This window comes from Anarhichas minor, unplaced genomic scaffold (assembly GCF_050575085.1).
Source record: "Anarhichas minor isolate MPS153535 unplaced genomic scaffold, ASM5057508v1 ptg000010l, whole genome shotgun sequence".
Lineage (NCBI taxonomy): Eukaryota > Metazoa > Chordata > Actinopteri > Perciformes > Anarhichadidae > Anarhichas > Anarhichas minor.
Window position 1 is genome coordinate 10,073,017 of NW_027466456.1, and position 21,984 is coordinate 10,095,000.

The following is a 21,984-nucleotide window of genomic DNA, read 5'->3' on the forward strand; positions in this document are numbered from 1 at the left end:
ATTAAGGTGGCCATTGTTTCAAAAGAATTTTCAGAGGAAGAAATATGAGCAATTTTCACAATCCTGTCACCTTCTTTCAAGCAAAGTCTTCTCTGTGTGTTTTCTACACCACTCTTCTTTCTCTGTGTTGGATATGCTACATAAGATATAACATTAACGAACAACAACCGGCACATTGTTGCAGACACAGACTGGTTCAACCTGGCTCTGTGTCATCGGGACAACTCTTACTCACCTACTTTCAGGTATGGGTGTTCATGCCACAGCCGGTTACAGCTCCGAGTCACAGCGGCTCACACAGAGTTGTGGTAAGAACAGGGAGTGTTTTCCACGTCACTGTGAGCAAATACAGTTCAGTAAATTCAGTGAACCTTGAATGAAGGGTTACATCTGAAATGTCCTCTCCCTGAGACCTGATTATCAACTTGCAGTGACATGTCCTGACTCCTGTATCAAATACGTTCACAGGAATATATTGTGTATATTATCCACAATTATTAAGTACAATTTTATAGTTTTGAGTACTTCAAGACTAGATACAGTTACTTGTTACCTTTCCATATTTGAAGTTAATTAGCTTTATATTGAAACGCATGTGCAAACATCCACCTGCCCAATACATGATAATACATCAATAACAAAAATGCAGTACATTATAAAAAAGAGCCATTCTGCATAATCAGTACTTTTTATTTCTTTACATCACTTTAGTAAAATTTTAAATGCAGGATTTTTTATTTGTAACAAGTATTTGTACATTGTGATATTACTGATTTTACTAAAGTAAATGATCTGAATACTTCTTACACAGGTATTATGAGATTTGAAGTAGTATCTAGATAAAGACATTAAAAACTTGCTAGGATTTTAGTATTGCGTTTTAAAAACTCATCACGTATATTCAGAGATTATGTTTGGTGATAACATCTTCTTGGCAACAAGTTCACTAGTGATAATTATCTTATCTCAGTATCACCAAAAGTATCTCAACTGTCAAATAATGTCACAGTGTGTGTGTGTGTGTGTGTGTGTGTTGCAAACGACAATTACTCACCATTCAGTCATCCGCCACCACACCCAGCTATGATTGGGGCTGAGATTTACTGTTTCACAGTGTAGCTCTCTTGACTCGCCACTGTCACCAAGTGATACAACATGGAATCAACAGAAAACTCAAGACTGTGGCGCCATCATGTGGGTATGATGATTATATTAAAAAACGGGGGATGATGTGCATGATGGCTCACTACCACTGCTGACTGGCGTCTGAATCGAACACAGCCATCATTAATGTAGTAACACCTGCACTTTACTTCACTTTTTGTAGGCTACTTTATATCAAGTGTATGTCCACAAAGTCAACCTAAAGTTGCATTGATTTAATTTGAAGTTTTGGTAAATGATAATCCCCTACTCTTTGCCTGACAGTATTTCTCCTAGTAGTGTTTAAGTTTGGAAAATGATTTTATTCTCTGTATGACGGTATAACATATATGCTGTGGATCGTCTTGTTCCAGCTCTTCACTGAAGTCACACAATGTTTGTGACAATGTTCTTTTTTAACATAGACAAACACTAAATATCATTACTTAATCATATCATTCTTGTATTTTAGGATAATGTTATACCCCTGTCTTCTAAATTATTAAAGACATATTTGGAAACTTTGGGATCTCTTCAAATGTTTTGCTGAACAACATGAGTTTGTAATGACAATGTTAAATATACAGCCTGTGAACAGAAGGGGACGAGAGAATGCATGTAATCAATTAACCATAATTATGTTATACCGTAGATACAAAGACGTGTGAGTTCAAACAGGGGGCAGCAGTCAGTTGCGTTAACGTACAGCAGGTGGCGGTGATGACAGGTTAACTCCGTTGAGCAGCCATGTGTTTCTCGAAAGCTCTTTTCTTCTACCAGCCACTTCAGAGGGTTTAATCCGTATGTTTGCATATTGAAAGTCCTGCAGACGCAGTGGTAACCCGTTGGCACACTGCCCAAAAACAACGGAGGAAAATGAACTTGTAGAGTAAAAGCATGATTATCGTTAAAAAGTGGGCAGAGCAGAGGACATCACCGCCCACTTGCTGATGATAGCGGGTCATGCGGCCTTCACTGTTTTGATTCACAGCTCGGACAGGCGGGGCAGAGATGGCGTAGGACGGGAGGTCCGTGTGATTACCTAAAGCCACCCTACTACTACTGCGGGGACATCTGTTGTACGAAGGAAGATATTGGGAGTAATCGGGAAAAGCTGGCGGCTTTTTACGGGACTCGATTCCTTCCGGATGACATGGAGATATCGGCGGAGGGAGAGGCGGAGGAGCGCCGGTGAGTGACAGCCTGGGCTGGGCTGGTTACTCGGCTGGCTGTGCTAACAGTGACCGTGGTTATATAAATGACAAAACTAGAAACTGTACCACTAACCACCAAGTTGCCAATTCACCAATGTCGGCCAGTCATGAACTAAACCACTGTTACCATGTTGGATAGCTAAGTAGCTAGCTAGCTAGCTAGTTCACTGGTGGATAGTTAAGTTACTGAAGCTGGAGTGCTAGCGGCTAAGCTAGGCTAACCTGACATGTCAGAGCTGGACAACTTGGAGCAAACAGCACGAGCTAACTGCGAGGCTTGTCAACATGCTTGATCAACTGATTGACTTACTACTGGAAGTTTGGTTGCATTTTGAGAAATTTGTTTGTTAGCTAACCGCTAATACCTTGTTGTTAACTGTGCTAAACGTTAGCTATCGCCAAGCTATAGGTCGTGGTTACAGCTAACGCTAGCTGTCAAATTAAGTTTGACAGAAGCTAACGATAGTCGCTTGTGGTATTGTGCAATATATGAACACACTGAAAATTAAAAAGCAATATTTTGTGTATGAAATGTTGGCAAATTTAGCTACATGCTTGTTTTTGACATGAATAATACATTCTCCGCATTCTGTGAACGCACGATTACTGGAAGAGTTTGTTTAACAGGAAAAGCTGCACAACTTCCCTCTTTTTCTGCCAAGTGCGCAAATGACGCAAACATGTATTTTTTTATTTATTTTTTATATAAACACAAGTTGACATAAACAACACATTATTCCCATTCCTTGACAGCACGCTTACTGGATTTCTTTCGAGTGTGCAATATACACTAAACTGACCTTTCAGTCTAAACAATGCACATTTATACTTTCAGTAGTAGAGACATTCCTGCCTTGTTAGGGCATTATAGGTACACGGATGATAAAGAGCAGGGCCGTGACAACTTCTAGATCACCTTTGTTTGTTTAAGAATTGAAGGTATAAACAAATATGTCTTGAGGGTTTTCAAGTAGAGCTTGAGTCATGAGTCCTTTGATGGCTGTATAGTGCAATGCGGGATGCTCGCTGTCTTCTATAGGCAGTGCAGGCAAGCATAGACACACGCACACACACACACACACACTCTTGTTGCATAAATACACAATGTTCTTCAGTATGTGGAGAATGTTCCATAACTATCAGCCTTCCTCTTTCTATGTTACATGATGTGATTTGATTAGTTAGCTCGGTAGCTGAACTCGTGATGCTGCTGCTGGTCAGCACTGCTGCTCTCGCTGTGTTCATAAATGTGCTATTCATAGGTTTTATAGCCTTTGACTTGTCAACAGCTTCTGCAAGCACCTCTCTGCCTGATGTTGATGGTAATGAGTTTTTTCTTTAAAGAAAGAAAATAAGATGATCCTCAATTGTGGGTTAGTCAGTGAGGCTGCATGACTGCGTACGCCTAAATCAATCTTGCACAAAATGCATTCAAGCATCCACCAGTAACTAAAGTATAGTGTAATATATAAGTAGAAGATTAAATGTTAAATTATCCTCTACTCAAAGAACGCCCTCAAGTGTTATTGTCTTCTGACAGCAGATGTATTTGTCCTGCAGCTGCAGTTATGTGACGAGTTAGACTGCTGACTGAAGGGGAAAAAAGAGGATGTCCTGGATATGAGCCAGTGTTTATGGCTCTTAGGGAATGTGACCTGATATGTTTTTAACTTAAGGCCTGGATTTTTGTAAACATTTTTTTTTATAGGGAGGGAGTGCATATTTACTGTTTGTTTATAATATGATTTTTGTCTCTGTTATCTGTCTATTTGGCTAGGATGTGGTGATATTGTTCTTACATTCATTCATGGTCAGCACCCTTAGTCACCAAGTTATCATAATTAAACTGCTGAAGACTCACATTTTAGTTTTGGGGAAAGTATTTTTGTTCATGTGAGTGATGATTTAGGCCACAGCACTGCTAACACCAGCACTTCTTTACCTCCTTCCTCATTCCTAAACTTCCTCCTTCACCCTGTCTCACTCCTTCCTGCTTGCCCCGTTTCTCTTCCAGGAAAGAGCACTGGAAGCTACTGTCCAGCCTGAAGACCACGGTGGAGGGTCTCGTGTCCACCAACAATCCCAACGTGTGGTCCCGTTATGGCGGCTTGCAGCGGCTTCACAAGGACATGAACAACATCCTGAGCCATGGGCTGAAGAATGAGCAGGTCAGATCTCCGGAGGTCTGACCGATGCCACTCTCCCGTTTTGTTTTTATTTGTTGTGAACAGATTAACGATCATTTCCAGCCAGCTCTGACAGATTAGCTCTGAAATTTAGCTTTGGCCTGAAAATCTGCAATAGAGGCTTGTGTTTGAACAAATGCCACTGACAACAGAGATAAGGAAGTAATTCAAACTTAAGTTGCACTACCACCAGTAAATGTAACTCTTCTGTTCATCAGAGAGTAAGTTTCTCACTCACCCACCGCTTGTCAGGAATGGATGTTGTAGGTTTTATCACATGCTTTACCAATGTAGAGGGTACTTTTTCGGCAAGTATTTACATCATTAGACAACTATTACCGGTCCTTATCGGTTCACTTCCTGGAACACAGGGGAGAACGGTTCACTATCACTCCCTCCATAATGGCGTCTTGTGCTTATCCAAGCTGTAACGCGGCCACGCTGGTTTTGTGTTGCAGGTGTACTACAAGCAGAGAGACTACTGGCCGTTTGTGTGGTGTGTTCGCTACATCAGCCCTCACCTCGCCTCGCACGTTGAACAGGTATGAATCCCGGCAGCAACATGTACGCTGGTATTTATATGGAGACTGTGAACTTACCTCGCAGTACAGTTTTCATTATGTTCCCAGAAAGATTTGGTTATAAGATAATGAGCTTTTCAAGTTCCACATTTTGCTGCAAGAAAGGGCTGGTATTCTCAGTTCTGTAATTGATATTCACACACAACAAATGATGTGCCTGTGCATTGTATTCACTGTTATGTTATTTTGTTTGTTTGCTCCACCTGCCACTGTAGCAGGAAACTGACCCTCATTCAGCTGGTACATTGTGTAGCTTTTGTACGGTGGCAATAGGTGGTGAATTTGAGAGCCCGCCTGCCTGCCAAGTTTTTAGTTTCATGGAAAGTAAATACCTGACAGTTCACACAGTCGGATGCCTTCAGCAGAGTCACTACATTTCCTGGATTGCATGTTCTTTATTGTTGTGGAGAACAGTCCCCTCTGTCAAGTGTGCAACAGTAAATAGACTGAGTATCATTCAAACTGGGCTGTAAACAAACAGCATTATGTTTGGTGTAAATAGTATGAGATCCCATGATACTGGTTGTTCTAAACAATTAAAAAAGCTTTTCTTATATTCAGTGAAATAGTGATTGTCATGTCACTCTACCTCCCCCCCCCCCCCCCCCCCCTCACAATATGCTCCTGTTTCACATTTCTCTCTCTCCTCTCCCTCTCTCTCTGTCTCTGTCCACAGTTCAGTCACCTGGAGCCGGTGCTGAGCAGCGGCATGCAGAGTGCTGGTGAGAGCTACAAGGCTGAGCGCTGGCTCCTTCACAGCTTACAGGTTCACTTGCTGTCGGCTCAGCTGCGACCTCTGCTCCGGCATCTGGGGCATACACGAAAGTACTTTAATGGTGAGTTGCAAGGGTCAAATAGATAGTCCAGTTTAATATAGACGACATTGGTGTGAAGTGTAAACTAAAATATCAAGCAGCTAAAATGAATTCTGTTAATTTCTGTTCCTGTTCTTCTGTGCGACTTCCTCTCTTTCACTTTTCTTTTTCTGTCTTCACTTCACTAATAAATGATCTCTGTCATTATCTTATCTCCTTACCTCTCTTTATTTCTCTCTCCGTCCCTCTGTCTCTACCTTTCAGATGATGCCTTTCTGCTGAGCGAGCCCCATGTGACCGCCATGTTCCAGTGTCTGGAAGCCGTGGAGCAGAATAACCCCAAACTGCTGGCCCAAGTCGACACTTTCGGGGTGGGTCTTGTGAAATCACTTCGATAAAAGTCCACTTTGCTGCATTTATCTCATCCATTTTCACTTTGTTGTTAATCTTTTGTCCATCATCTTTTTTTTTTTTTTTTTTTATAACATAAGAAAAAGTGATGGTGCTTCACACTCTCATTATCGGTCTTTGATGGGTGGTGTTATTTTACACTACCTGTTTTGGCTTCCTGTTTATTTTGTATCGCTTCCTTTTCACCCTCCAGCTGTCCCCTCTGAAGGGCCCACCATGTCTGGGCCTGTTGAAGAGCCAGAGCCTGTGTGTGTTGCCTGGGGCCGGTGGTGTTTGGATGAAGGCTGACTCGGCTCCCAGAGGAGAATCTCTGAATCGCAGACTCACCACCTCCAACTGCTCCCTCAGAGAAGCAGTCGCCACCAGCCACAACTCTGGGAACACTACGGGAGTCGGATCCCAAAACAGCAACAGCACAAGTGAGGAAAGAGTGACAAGTGGAGTTATTTTTTGGTAAAGGGGTTTGTGGATTTGTTCATGTTATGCTTTTAATAGACGGACTGACTTAGACACACAGAGGCCTGATTGTTTGTCAGTTATTCAAAAATGTGTTGGTAAAGCCTAAAAATCTCTGTCCTAAACTGGCTGTGCTCACTAAAATGTTTTTTCTAATTAGTGTTTTAATATAATGGTTACTTTTATTGGTTTTAATCAATCTGTAAGCCGGTGACACGGTGTCTGGCTCCGTCTCACATTATCTACCTGCTCTGTTGCAGACACTACCTCTCCAGCCAGCAGCCTGGGAGCTCCCTGGGTGTGCGTGTCCAGGCGGGGGCAGAGTGAGCGGGGTGTGACGCCCCCTCTTGGCCCCGCCTCGGCCCCTTGTATCTCGCTCACAGAGGCCCCCTCGTCCACCTCCCTCCAGCCTGAGGCCGGGGACTCTGGTGAGGGCGACTATGACGACGGTCCGGAGTACCTGGCTATTGGTAACCTGGGGCAGCGCAGCAGCTGCTGTGACTCCCGAAGCTCCACCCACAGCAGCGAGCAGGGCGTCACCCAGGGCCAGTCCTTGCAACGGAGTGCCCGAGCTCCGCCCCCACCCAGGCGCTCGTCGTTCTCAGAGGGCCAGAGGGGGCCGGGTCGGGAGCCCAGAGGACACACCCGCTCGTTTTCTGACACGGGGATCAATCAGAAACTCAGGAACGGTAAGAAAACGTAACGTGACAATAGCTGGGCTACCTTCCATCTATTAGTGTGTTAGTTATGTTGTATTGAATTAGAATCCCTCCATTTGTCCTGTAATACATTAATGGGAAAACAAGGCATCATCGATCCCCGAGATCTTCTTCTACCAGCACAACCCTAATATTATAAAGTGAGGTTTCAGTTTCCTGCAGGTGATGGAAACGCATCTGATTAACAATTCCTTTTTTTGCTCAATGTTTGCACAAAGCGTATGTGAGATTCAGATGTGGGTGTACCTGAATGCTCTATTTGCTGTATTCTTAGCTCTGTAAGATGTGGCGAGGCCGCATGTTTTCTCAGAATGTGCACGCTTCCTGTCTGAGGGTTCTAAACGTTTCCGAATTAACATCACTATTCTCGTTGCTCACCGTTTCCCCTTCTTGGCTTGAGGTAACTTTCTCTCCTTCTGCTCTATTTCTCTCTCTCTCTCTCTTTTACTGTTTGTGCGAAGGAGGGGGCCCCCGAAAAATCACCATAATAATAGAAGATCCGGTAGCAGGTTGGCAGTGCAGTTCCACTGTGCTCCATCACTATACCCCTCTTTCCTTTTACTCTGCATGCTGAGGAGCTCTTCCCATCCCGCTCATTTCAAGTCTTGCCTTCAGCTCCTAATACGTGCTTTTTGTCTTCGATGGTCAAATTGATGTGAAGAGGCCATGAATGACTCCTTTCACTGTTGTGTTTATGTCCATGCACACATTTGTCATAACCGATCAGTGTTGTGTTTAAAGTATCAGTTTTTTATATAAATATATATATATATATATATATATATATATATATATATATATATTTGTCATTTTGAATTTTCTTTTTTTCTTTTTCCTTGTATATGTAAATAATCATTTTTTGTGAATCTGTACATCCCATATTCAAGTCATTACACTGTCAAAGACCAGCAGTCATGTTTTTGTTTCTGCATGCAATAAAGTGAGCCATCTTCTCCATAGATTGTACTGATTGCTTGACAGAAAAACGACTTTTAATCTATGAATGTTGACGCATGTTCACATCAATCTCAAAGAATTCTTTGTTTTATTTTAGTGACTCTCGCATTCGGGTGAAAAAAAGTCACTTAACATGTTGTGTTTGTCTCTCAGAATCAGCAGAGGACGACTGCTGTGTAAAGAGCTACAGCCCGTTCTCACCTCAGTGCAAAGATGTCGGCTCGCCCGGTTCCCTCTACATGGAGTCTCGTGAGTCTTCTGCTTTTACAGTTCTGTTGCACTTAAAAATGAGCGCAATAGTAGAAAAGGGATTTGCTCTTATCCTGTGATTGGTAGAGATTTTTTTTGTTTGTTAAGGAAGATTTGAGCCAGAGAAAGTTAACAGCAAACTTAAATAGGGAAGGAAGTTGAAAAGGAAAGCTGACATGACATGTTTCCGAATGTAGCAAGTGAGTCATCTTTACCATAAATGTGACACTCTGGAAGGTCATAGAAAGGTGCGCGTGTGTGTTGTTGGGATTTTATGGTGTAGATAATAAGACAATAAAATACTCTGACTGTGACAGCATGCAGTTGGATTTTGGCAAGCTTAGAGCTTTTTTATTTTCTTTAGTTTCTACCAGGTGCTTTTGAGACATTTTGAAAGCTTTAGCAGATTACATTAAGAATCCAACAGAAACACGCACTCAAGTGCAGGAAACACAATGTGTCCTTTCTGTTTTGTGTATTGATGTATTTTCCGTGTACATGTTTCGGTCTCTTCAGACGGGACCCAGCACAACAGTGTTCCCGATGGGATGTTCAGGCAGCCGTCGGAGGGTCAGAGCCTCATCAGCTACCTGTCGGAGCAGGACTTTGGCAGCTGTGCTGATCTTGAGAAGGTTGGGGTCCATTTTAACACATGACGAACTCTGACTAGTGTTGGTGGTGATTGATCAGTTAGTCAATCACCAATCTGAACTTTGATTATATACACTTTTACAAATGCAGCAACTCGGTGCTAAAATGTTGCCAAATCTGTGATGCAGTGCAGTGTTGAACTTATTATGTTGCATGTCGGAAAAGTCTCGCCTCCTCTGATGGATTCATCATTTTCTCTTTGCTCTGTAGGAAAATGCTCATTTCAGCATTTCCGAGTCCCTTATTGCCGCCATCGAGCTGATGAAGTACAACCTGCGGTGTCAGGAGGAGGGCGAGGAGGAGGGAGACAGCGACTCTGAGATTCAGCAGCTCAAACAGAAGATCCGCCTGCGCAGGCAGCTGATCCGACGCAGCCGCGTGCCGCCCTGCGCAAACGCCCAGCACAGTAAGGCAACGCGAGGAGCAGTTTAATCACACAATGGACACACGGTCTTTTCTTCATAACTTTTTTCATTGACTTACAAATCCTCAGTTGATCATCTACCATTTCACGGTCTCTTAATGGCGAACGTGCTTTTAGTTACGAGACTTTAGTTGAAAATGCTGCGTTTGTTGCTTCTTTGTTACAAATACACTTTGTTCTTTAATAATCCTCAAGAGGAAGAAATCAATTTGAGGAAGTAGTTCTTCCTCAAGCGCTACTTCCTCAAATTGATTCGTCAAATGAATGTTTTGACTGTCTTAACATAAACAGAAATTACTACCACTTTGGAAACTAACTAGCTCCTAACTTGGACTTGATAGCGCCAGGCTTGCTTTGATTCCAGTTTGTCATACATGTGCTGACAGCTACACTGATAAAAAAAAATATCCTACATCATATTATTATGTAGATCAAGCAAAACAAAAGTTTTTTGAACACAATTCAAAAAGGGCCACAACAAAGATTTCAACCCTGACGCCAGGATCCCAGTGTCTGTTCAGGTCATTTTTTAACATTGGGACAATCACAGCTGCAATCCATCCCACTCGTACTGATTTAAGGTTTATCAGGCCACAGAAATGTTGCGCTCTAACCTAATGAAAGAGCCAGCTGGTCTATTCGTAATCATATTGGAAGTTAATTTAACAAAATCATTGTTGTGTGGGTGGACCTAACAAGATTGGCTGGAATTACGTAAATACATCTTGAACAAAATGTACAATTTATTGTGTTTGGAACAATGCAGTTTAACTTCAAACTGTATATTTTAATGTAAAGCTACAAACTTATGTTTTATTGTTATTATCACAGATTTCATAATGCGACGTTTACATCCGCTCAGGTTTATTTGTTTCAGTGAATACAATGAGATTTGTTTGATATTTCTCTTCGTCTGGCTCATCCTGGGCTCAGTGGTGTTCTCACTGCATGACGGTGTCGTTTGCTACAGATGTGATTTCTGTCCTTTTATTTCTGTATCCCTCTTGTTTAATCTCTTGTCTGCTTCCTCTCCTGCAGTTTTGCACTCCACTGACAGCGGGGGCTCCAGGAGGAGCTCTCAGGACTCCTACCAGGGCCTTTCTGACTCCGGCTCAGCTGAGGAGGTGGAGGAGTGCGAACTACGAGGTAGAGAGAGGGAACGGGGGAACACCAGGAAAGACTTAAGGGTCTTTGTTTTTGTTGTAATCAGTGTGAACAAACTCCTTCCATCCAGGCTTATGATTGTCCGTTCAGCATCTTTTTACGTATTACTTTTAAGCAATGTTAATGTTAATTTAAATGTGTTCTAAGACTCTGAATAATTCATCATTTGTCTGCTTGGATGACTTTCTGTTCTAGTCATAATTCATAACCTAATCACCACACTTGCTTCATGTTGCTAACTCAGCATGTCACACGGACCATAAACATGGAAGTCTGAGTGCAAAAGTCACAGAATGGTAGTCTGTAAAATGTTTTCTTAGTGTTACTATTTTTACGGTCATGTGAGTCATGATCATATGGTGCGTTTGGTCTGTAAAAGCTTCCGGCGTATTCCAGTCAGTGTTCACCACACCTCAACATCTTCCTCTCATTAAATTGATTAGATTTAAATTCCTGTTTTGTGTGACAAATAGTAACCGCAAGAAACTAATCGCTAACATTCAGGAAGACCAGAGCACGTATCGCTTCGATGCCGTTAACCCGGGTTGTGGGATTTCATACGTGCACGTACTTCATGTATTGTTTGACTGCATCTCTCAGCGCTGTGGTTTGAGCATACAAAGTGTGCTGTATGGTGGAGCTGTGTTACTGCATGACTTCCACATCTACTGTGGGGTGTTTTTAAAAGAAGTAAATGTTTGTGCTTGTGGTGACGGTCGTGCTGAGTGTTAGTTTCTGTCTCTCAGATGGCTGTGAGGGTCAGTCCCTGCTGGCGGTGTCTCAGAACGGCCTCTCCCTGTCACTCGCCTCCCTCTTCTCAGGTATCTGCAGGCTGGACGGTCGGGCGAGGCTCCACAGCTACAATACAGACCGTTTACTGTGGCGGGCGCTCCTCTGGGAGGAAGCTGATGGCTCCACTCCAAACTGACAATTCAATCCTTCCTGTTAAACTGGAGGGCACTTTAACCATTTACACTTTATAGCTCATCTTTTTGTCTTATTTTGACCATACTGATTGAGTCTGTTCAAATATCTCAATGAACACAACCTTCAGTAAGTTAAAGACACTTAAGGAATTAACCTAAAAATGACCCAAACTACTTTTTCTCAGCATACTGATAAGATGGATATACATCATTCTTTTTTTTTTTTAGTAAATCCATGAACGCACCGCTTTCAGGTTTGGTTCTGCACGACTGTATGTACTCTGGCTTAAGGTCCTGCAGTACAAATCCTAAAATGTACTAAACTGTTTTCACAAAGGCATTATGACTAAAGATAATGTCTGCCAACTTTACATTTCGTGTTGGCGATGAACAAAAGGAGTGTTGTTCAGTTGCTCTGTTCTTCTGATTTTGAAAGTTGGAAGTGAAACTGTCCTCATTTTGGAGTCGAGCCAGCTGCCTCCTCACCGCTGCTGAATAGTTTGCTTGGCTCTATGTGTTGGTGCTTGTTGTTCAGCGCTCCAGGGCTTTGGTAGACAAATGTGCCTGTACCTGTTAACGGTTAAGGGAGGCTCATGGGAGGAGACGAGGGAGTGAACAATTGGCATTCTGTGGCGTCTGTAACTACAGGGATTATTCACTCATTCACTCATTCATCCATCCATCCCATTATTCATGAGCTCCAATCTGACTCCGGTGAATATGAGGTGTGATCGTTTTCTGTCACATTCACATCCTTCCACCATGTTGTTCTTTTTTTTTTTTTTTAAAGTTTGAAGTCGGCCTGATATTAATTGGTTCACAATGTAATGTTTTCCTGGTCGGCATTAAGTGCTACTTCTGCTTGTATTAGATTGTTTCAATCCAAATAATCTCAATGATTTATACTTAACTGCATCCCGTAACCAAAATCATCTCACCCTGAGTACAACCAGAATCCTTAAACCTAATCAGGATCCATGTGTGTGATTGTATTTGAGTACTGATGAGATGAAAACACACTTTGATTAGTACTGTAACAGAAAATACGCCGTCATTGTATGTATCCTATGACACGTCTTAAAAGTGTAGTTAATAGAAAACCACACATCTCCATGAAAACAAGCTCTACCTGTTTGGTTTGTCAGAACCACATTATTCACCATTTCTCTTAAAAATGTTCTCGTGTGTGTGAACATCCTCTGGAATCACAATATTGACATGGAGAGCATTGGTCATAATTATCTTGATATTTGATTTAGTGAGCACTCTTCTGATAGAAATTAACCACACAAGAATCCATGCAGGCACCTTTTTGTTCTTCCAAAGCCGCTGTGCTTAATCTCGTTGCTTCCGCGTTGTTTGTGTGTGTATATATATATATAGCAACATGGCTTTGCTGCATGCTACCTGCTAAATTACCTTTTAAAACATGCTTGAATTTCATCAGAGATGTGATGTTTTTAAGGACTTTTTACTTTCCGCATCTTATTTTCGTGTGTCTAATCGCATCTCTCTTAAATTATTCATTTTCAAAACATTAAACACTACTCGGCAGTGGCAAATAGTGCCATGGTGAGAAATTAACAACTCCAGGCAAATTCAGCCATCATCTGACCGTTATTTCCAATTCTACAAATCCGTGTTAAACTGCTCCTAAGTGGTCAAATCTGTTTTATTTGACTGTTGTCTTATTGTCTTCCAGATGCAGACATTAAGCGCAGCGTAAGCTCCAGCGGCAGGTCTTTCCTCAGCTCAGAATCTATGTAAGTTACACACTTCCTATTTCCCTTCTTCCTCTTGATAATGCAGAATAATCATTTTTCACAATCCTATTAATTGAAAACTGTTGAAGCAAATTTAGTTACAAAATTACAAATTGGTGGCTTAGTTGGGGATCTTATGTCACGTCTGTGGAATAGCGACAAACTTGAAAACCGATGTATTACAACATACAAATATATTCTGTCCTTTTTTGTGTATTTTCAGCTCTCCGTCCTTCCTCCAGTCTAACTCGGCTGAGTCGGTAGCCATGGGTTTACTCAGGCAATTTGAGGGCATGCAGCTTCCTGCGGCCTCTGAGCTCGACTGGCTGGTCCCAGAACACGACGCTCCACAGAAGGTACAACACAATGCTTTTATATCTCCACACATGTCGCACAACACGCCAATAATGACTATAACTGAAAATACTTTGCTCTCTCTCTCTCTCTCCTAGCTGCTGCCCATCCCCGACTCTCTGCCGATCTCGCCCGATGATGGTGAACACGCAGACATCTACAAGCTGAGGATTCGGGTTCGAGGTAACCTGGAGTGGGCGCCGCCCCGACCGCAGATCATCTTCAACATTCACTCCGCCCCCAAGTGAGTCCTCGCCAGGTTTTACCTGTCTTTATCAATTTATTCTTTTTATTTTGTTGTTCATTCATTTCTGTTTCATTTGTTGTTGTCATGACACCTGCAGAATTCATATTACTTACACGTTTTCTTTCCGTGTCAGGAGGAAGATAGTTGTGGCTAAACAGAACTACCGCTGCGCTGGCTGTGGGACCCGTATCGACCCAGGTAAACACTTGTTGTCCTTGAAAATGTTGCAAAGCATGTAAGCTTTAACATGCATTTGGACATGTTTTTATTCAACAAACATATCATAACAATACATATATATATATTTACGGCTTCAGTTCTTGTTTTTGATTTTATTTCACAAGTGCAACTTTATCACTTGTTTTCCAATGTGACCAGCTGGCTTAAAATTTGATATTTCGCTGTGGTGGTTCCGTTTATATATAGAAATGCTATGCAGACACAGTATCATTCCATATTCTTACCTCTACCCACTTGTCTCTGCTGTCCGTCCACGCTTCAGATTACATCAAGCGACTGCGTTACTGTGAATACCTCGGCCGTTACTTCTGCCAGTGCTGCCATGAGAACGCCCAGGCGGTGGTTCCCGGGCGAGTGCTGAGGAAGTGGGACTTCAGCAAGTACTACGTCAGCAACTTTGCCCGGGACCTGCTGAGCAAGATCGCCGGAGACCCGCTATTCAACCCCAATGACATCAACAGTGGCCTGTACAAGAAGGTCAAAGCTCTGGAGGCAGTCAGGGTGAGCACAGAGCATGAATAGAGCCATTTATGTCCTCGACCTCAAACAGTAAGTCGGTGATACTGAAATCCTTATGTGCTTCATTCAGCAGGACTGGGCTAAAAGAGCAAGAATACACATTCAAACCTATTCATGAAGAGATAAAATAGCATAGAGTTGTTTATTAACGTGTCAATGCAGCTTATACCTACTGGGAAATAGAGAGGGAGGAGAAATGTGATGCTTCCTCACCTCAGGCAGCTGGCAGGGACACTGATGATTAAACACTTGGTCAACACAGATGCTGTTATTGTAAACTGAACCTGGCCTTCCCGCTCCTTCCACCATGTATTAAACGGTGTGTTTCTGTCCGTGCATGTTTAAGTAACAAGTTGTTTTTGTTTAGGTTTTGAGAGTGCAGCTGTTTCACATGAAAAATCTCTTCAAGACCTGTCGCTTTGCTAAAGAGTAAGTCGTCTGCCTGAACATGTTCTTTAGTTTCACAATCATTTCAAAACATATTTATTCTCCCTGCAAAGACGGACATCATCATCATCAGTGTGTGTGTGTGTGTGTGTGTGTGTGTGTGTGTGTCCCTCAGGGTGCTGGACCAGTTCGACAGCCTGCCAGGTCACCTGGCCGAGGACCTTCATCTCTTCTCCCTCAGTGACCTCGCCGCTGTGCGTACCGGGGACCTGGCTCCCCGAATGAAAGAGCTGCTTAAACTTGGTACCATGCACGTAGCTGGCTGTGTGGTAAGATCCCCATGTAACTCCTCCTCTAACGTGGACAGTTAATCCAGTTTATTTTTTACAACTGTTATAATGTCATCAAATAACAAAGAGATGCCCAGCTTAATCAAATGTCTGCTCTCTCTGTCACGGTTGCTCCGATCGACCCCCAGCTGTGTCAGGCAAAGGGCTTCGTGTGCGAGTTCTGCAGCAACGACAAAGACATCATCTTCCCCTTCCAGCTGAACAAGTGCCAGCGCTGCGAAGGTGAGCCCTCTCTGCTGGCGGCAGGCCTGGGCGGCTCAAGAGCCTCCCTCCCCCGGCCCCGCTCCGTTCCACTTACCTGGAGAGACTGGAAGATCTCCAAACCTCGTAGGCTGGCGAGGGCCCTCTCCAAAGACAGGAGGGAGGGGGAGGGAGGGGAGGGAGGCTTAGAGCAAGGTGTCGATCCAGGGGCGAAGAGTAGGGTGCAAGAGGAAAGGGGTGACGCAGCAGCAGCAGAGAGACAGGGAATGGGGGGAATATTTCGAGCTTTCGCTCCTGGAAGATTGGTGAAAGCTTTCTCCACGAGTAAAAGCAACGAGGAAGAGCAGGAGTCAGAGTCAGAGAGGGAGGAAGAGATGAAGGGTGATGGAGGAGGAGGAAATGGGGAGGAGTATAGCAAAGAGAGGGAAAAGAGTAAGGAAAGGGGAGATGGTCATGCAAACAGCAAAAAAGTAAACTTATTAAAGGTTCTTCCCACAGACGGAAGAGGCAGTTACAGCGAAACATGCAGCAGCATGGAGAGTCTAGATGAAGCAGGACAAGAGAGGAAAGCACTTTTATCAGGGTTAGCGAGTAAGGGTTTCTCCAAAAGACAGATGGAGGGGGAACGGAAAGAGGAGGAGTCTAAAAAACGATTTTGGGAGAAAGAAGCTGGATCGGAGGACAAAGTGAAAGGCAGCAGAGAGGACATTTCAGACAAAGGCCAAACGGACGCAGCTGAAGGAGAAATATCTGGTGCAGAAAACGTGGAGAAACTTACGCTAATGAAATTGTTAAATCCTCGTCAGCTGTTTGCTGTTTTCTCCAGAGGGAGGAGCAAAGGAGAGGAGGCTAGAAGTGGGGAGAGTAACGGAAAAAGCAAGATGGATTCTGAGGAGGAAGGCCGACAAGAGCCGGCCCACATAACGCAGACTACCTGGAGGGGGAGGAAAACACGCAAGGCTAGGAGAGAAGCCGGAGGCCGGAAGAGTAGGAAAGGGACCGAAAAAGAGAGCAAGAGTGCAAGTGGAGAAATGGAAGAGATAAGTGATGCAGATTGTTGTGTTGAGAGCAGTGGAGGACAAAAGTAAGAGCAACATTAAGCTAAGAGATGCAGTAATTCAATGCCTTCTCCTTGAATGAGCCAAGTTACAGTTCACTAAGCTGCTGACGGGTTATTATTTGATCTGCTGGATAAAACAGTGCATTGTGTTTGTCCAGATATTAATGACTGCTTGATAACAGTTAACCGAGGGCTTCAGGATTAGTTAACTCTTCCAATCATTTCAAGTAAACGTCTTGTTAGGTTTACAGAGTCTTTGTAGTCTGTAGATGTCAGATAACTAACATGTGATGTCTTTTTATTAGTTATTCTGCTTCTGCTTTCATTTTGCACCAAGTTCTTTGCACTACAGGGGTGTTGGTATTTCTCTGCTTTGGGTCTGATTTGGCAGCTATTTGGTGGCGGATGTCTTTGTCTTTGGTTGCAGAGATGTTTGTGTGAGACGCCTGACGGCTGATACCGAAGCTGTCGTCAGTCCCGGTTTAGTTTCCGGTCTTTGGCTCTGAGCGACAGGGACGGACGGCAAATGACACCAAAGCGGTGGATCACTCGCAAACGTTTGCGTTGGTCGTGAGATTCAGTTTGGTCTGTTACACATTGGAGCCGGTGGAGGAGTCGTGTTTTCATCCGAGCCGACCGGTACTTCAGCTGATTTCACTGATTCATTCGTCTTTTTTTTTTTTTTTATGTGCGACATCAGCAGATGCGGTATTTCATTTCAATGTAGGAAACACTGCCTGTTGTTGTGAAGCCATGTTATCATTTCGATTTTTGTTGAAGGAAGAATGTCTCTGAATTCATTTGTAATTTATTCTTTAAGTTGATATTATTTAAGCTTCATCTTCATGAAATAAACGCCACTTTTTAAGTTGAGTTGCCTGTCATTTTATTCACTTTCATTCCATTTCTTTTTGCAAATATAGAAACTAAAAACGGATGCCAGTTGAATCATTGCCAGTTAAGACATTGAAGAGTTTTAAAGCGCTCTGGTGGCCTCTCTTGGAATTATGGGATGTGTATGAACAGGTTGAGGGTGTGGCGTGAGTCCCCCCCCCCCCCCCAGGATGTCAGCAGGCTCACCTGCTTGTCTCGTCCTCCCTTCTGCCGCACAGCCTTTCACGTCTGCGTCTTTTATACTCCCTGCCTCCGACAAGTCCGATTGCGATTGGCTGTTGTGTCGACGCATCACAGCTCACTTTCAGCCAAACCGGTTCAACTGGTTCACGTCTGTGGGCACGGCAGCGTTGTTGTTTGGTCGGGAGCCTCTCTCTGTGAAACCTGTTCTCACCCGTTTGTGAAGATGGAACAAGTGTAACATCTCTGACTCCTGTGTTTTTACAGAGTGCCATGCGTGTTACCACAGCAGCTGCTTCCGGACGGGCAAAGACTGTCCTCGATGTCGGCGGCTGGCAGAGCGGAGAGAGAGGATGGCTCGCAAAAACATGGAGGAGCAAGAGGACGAGGGAGGCGGGCCCTAGTGCCGGTAACGGAAAGACACTCTGAGACTGAAGAAAAGCACAATGCGACCATGATTGTAGTGACTGACCACCTCTCTTTCTGTTCCAGTCCTCTCACACCTGGGGGACAATACTGCAAAGCAATGTTTTCATCTCAAGAGATGCAGGTTTTTACTACATCAGTGCATCAGTTGTGTGGTTACTGTTGATGTTCAGATACATTTAGTGTAAGCTGGTCTCCTTTCACACATGCACTTTACTCTGTGAGTAGTGGTAGTTTTGCCTGTCGGCGTAATTTAAGAATAGGAGTCGATTTTTTTCCATGAAAATGTTGTGACTTAAAGAGAAATTGCTCAGGCGTTGCAATTTATAACCGAGATTTCTTTAAAAATACTCTTAACATTTTTTCTTTAACTTGAGATTGGCTCATGCTTAATATTTCATTTAAAAAAAAAATTTGTATTTCGTTGCACATAAGAAGTAAAAGTATCGGGAAAAGACACGACCCTTCTGACCTACAGGAGTATTTTATGCTGGCCAGTTCCACCTACATGTGTGAAGAGGACCCGATATTCACTAAACGTTTTGGCACTTCTTTTCCATTGTGGTAAATCTACTATATTTGGGATTTAACTAGATCATAAAAACAAGTATTTGCTCTATTGTACCCAGGTTTGATATTCCTCCTTCCTTCAATTGCAGCTTTTGGCAACGGCTTCAGTTTTGGGTATTTTATTGGCTACTGGCTTAGCTGAAGTTTGTTTGTGTGACCTGAAATGGCAGGATCTATTATTTAAAAAAAAAAATCAAATAGCAAGTAAAAAGTTTAAATATCTTTTATGTTTTGACTGATTCTTTTCAGTGCAGATACTGTATTTGAGCAATCCTGCCCCTTTTTTATAGATTTTATTTGAAGATATTGAAGGTGTTAATCCTTTCTTTCCCCCGCTCCTACTGTCCCGTCTTAAGCTCTTTAGCCGCACTTATGTGCCTCTGGGACCAATGAACTAAGACTGGCAGAGCTAGTGGAGTTACATTGGAAAGCTGAGTTTATAGAAGGACTGGACTTCAGAGTTTCAGTCACTGTTGCAAATGTATGAAACTGTAAAAGGTGTGTGTGTGTGTGTGTGTGTGTGTGTGTGTGTGTGTGTGTGTGTGTGTGTGTGTGTGTGTGTGTGTGTGTGTGTGTGTGTGTGTGTGTGGTGTGTGTGTGGTGTGTGTGTGGTGTGTGTGTGTGTGTGTGTGTGTGTGTGTGTGTGTGTGTGTGTGTGTGCGTGCGTGTGTGTGTGCATATATGTCTACCTGCTGTATATGCAGTCATGCACTAAAGGTTTGCACCAGCCTAATCAGCACTTGTTTCTAACGTCGCAGATTTTGGAATAATAGAGTCGAGTTAATTGCACTGGTCCGTCTGTTGTTGTTGTTGTTGGGGAGGCAGGTTGGGACATCACTCTTTAGGTGATGTTCGTTTTAAGAACATGAACCTTGAATGCAGAACATTATGAAGGGGTTCAGGCCAAAATAACAGAGCCACAATTTAATAAACAAGTCGTACTCTTAACTTGCTGCAACATAATTATCTAAATGCATTAATCACCTCTTGGACTGAAATGCTTCATATTTAATTGGGTCTTTTGTCCAACAGATCTTAGTCTAGCACAGTGCTTCCCAACCTAATTGGCCCTTAAAAGAATATGTTTAAGTTTTGTAAACTGTCAGGCAAATGAGTAACTGGGGCCAGCAGCTGGTTAGCTTAGCGTAACTTAGTTTAAAGACTTGAAACGGGGGGAACCAGCTCAAGCCTTGTTTATATAAAAAACATGCCCGTCAGCACTTCTAAAGCTCACTAATTGAACCAAACCGCATGTTTTCTTTCTCAGATTGTTTTATTTGAGTGATATCTAGAGGCCCCAAAGGATACAAGTATTTCACAGGTACAAAGAAATTGTGGAAAAGTGTGAAAAAGAGTTTTACTAAACAAATGTTTTGATTTTTTTTTTTTGTTATTCCCTGCACTTTAAATCATCCGGTGACCCCTCAGACACATTCGGGACCCCAATTGTATGTGTACCAACCTCCTTAAAGGATTAGTCTCCAGAGTACATACCGTCCTTTGTGTGAACAATCCGTCACGAGGTCAACTCATGAGAACTTAAGGCAATATGTGTGATATTCATGTCCCTAAGCCCGCACAGCCGAGCATTGAAGAGATGAACTGCAGCCGTGTCTTCAGGCTGCTTTTCAGAGGAAACACTGAGCTCTTTAATGATGTGACCGCTCGACTCCACTGACGAGACTCCTTAACTCAGCAGACTGCCTTTAACGTGGCGAGGTTCAAAGTGCACTACAGATTAAAGTGTCAGTTATAAAGAATGTTAATTATTGTTAATATAATTATTTGTGTTGATTTGTCTTTGTTCTGTAATTGACAATAAAAGACTGGCCAGACTGTTGATGAGGGTTGTTGTTTTTCTGTGCTGATTAAAAAAAGTCGTCAAACTAATCCAAGTAGTGCTAAAATGAAGTAGTGCGGCTACTAATTATATACTAACTCTAATAATTATTTCTATTCAGAGCCTAATGTGACTTTCTCACATTTGAAAACCTGGAACCACAAGATATTTGGCATTTTTGTGCCCGTCGGTCCGATTAACTGATAAAAGATTGGTGTGACCTCACGTCCGTCCCATTCTGGTGAATGCAATAGGAACGCGTTGACCGAATTTCTTCAAATGAGTTGTGTTCACCTGCACTAACGGTTGAGCTAATTAGAATTTGGTGGTCAACGGTCACTGTGACCTCACAAAACACACGTTTTGGGCCATAACTCAAGAATTGATATGGTCATTGTGACACTTCCACAAAAAGGTCTAATGGGATCAAATGAAAAAGTGATGACACTTTGGACAGACGTGTATGTAAACGACAACATGACGTTGGACAAATACAGATGCGAGGTGGTAATTTAGCTCTCTCAAAAAAATGACTAAAATTATTATCAAAATAGTTGCAGATTAACTGACCAATCATTTTAGAGCTAAACTAAAGTTTGTTGAAAAAGACATTGACTTCCTTCGCTCTGACGGTTCACTTAATTATGATACGCTATTTGGGGCAATCTACTATACAGATAGAAACTGATCACGTTTTCACCAGTTTTCCCATGAAAAAACCCTGCAGTATTATTATTAATATAATCAATGATCTTTATTAAGCACAGTGATAAAGGAAGTACTCAGATATTTTACTGAAGTAGAAGTAGCGATAACACGGCGGATAAATACTGTTACAAGTCATGCAGAAGTATAAAATACAGAAGTATAAGCATCAAAATGTACTTAAAGTACTAATTATGGAGAATAGTCCATTTCTGAAAAGTGTATATTATATCATTGGATTATGATTATTGCTGCATTCATGCGCACTTCACTTTAATGTTGCAGAATGACAAAGATGACAAAGCTAAAGGTTTGCATGCTGACCTTAGCGTTTAGCTCAAAGCACCAATGT

The 21,984-nt window shown here is 42.6% G+C and overlaps 1 protein-coding gene across 2 annotated transcripts; it reads left to right on the forward strand.

Moving 5' to 3' along the window:
* The first annotated feature begins 2,033 nt into the window (after positions 1 to 2,033).
* Positions 2,034 to 20,927, forward strand: rubcn (rubicon autophagy regulator). 2 transcript variants are annotated; one of them, XM_076088114.1, is made up of 21 exons: positions 2,037 to 2,334; positions 4,372 to 4,525; positions 5,002 to 5,085; positions 5,801 to 5,960; positions 6,204 to 6,310; positions 6,544 to 6,769; positions 7,067 to 7,495; positions 8,636 to 8,731; positions 9,248 to 9,363; positions 9,593 to 9,788; positions 10,845 to 10,952; positions 11,717 to 11,791; positions 13,599 to 13,659; positions 13,883 to 14,015; positions 14,112 to 14,257; positions 14,394 to 14,458; positions 14,763 to 15,001; positions 15,387 to 15,448; positions 15,582 to 15,735; positions 15,885 to 15,978; positions 18,359 to 20,927. In XM_076088114.1, the coding sequence occupies exons 1-21, from the start codon at positions 2,297 to 2,299 to the stop codon at positions 18,493 to 18,495; spliced, it is 2,880 nt and encodes a 959-aa protein (XP_075944229.1). In that variant the 5' UTR covers positions 2,037 to 2,296; the 3' UTR covers positions 18,496 to 20,927. The 2 variants fall into 2 exon arrangements, with proteins under 2 accessions (XP_075944230.1, XP_075944229.1); XM_076088115.1 differs by lacking the exon at positions 11,717 to 11,791 and having other exon boundaries at positions 2,034 to 2,334.
* The last annotated feature ends 1,057 nt before the right edge of the window (positions 20,928 to 21,984 follow it).

What these genes read in the sequence shown, in the direction of transcription:
- rubcn (XM_076088114.1), top strand. Translation starts at nt 2,297, where the DNA reads ATGGAGATATCGGCGGAGGGAGAGGCGGAGGAGCGCCG. An exon ending in CAATCAGAAACTCAGGAACG is followed by an intron (nt 7,496 to 8,635) that starts GTAAGAAAACGT and finishes TTTGTCTCTCAG; the next exon opens with AATCAGCAGAGGACGACTGC. An exon ending in CTGCGCAAACGCCCAGCACA is followed by an intron (nt 9,789 to 10,844) that starts GTAAGGCAACGC and finishes CCTCTCCTGCAG; the next exon opens with TTTTGCACTCCACTGACAGC.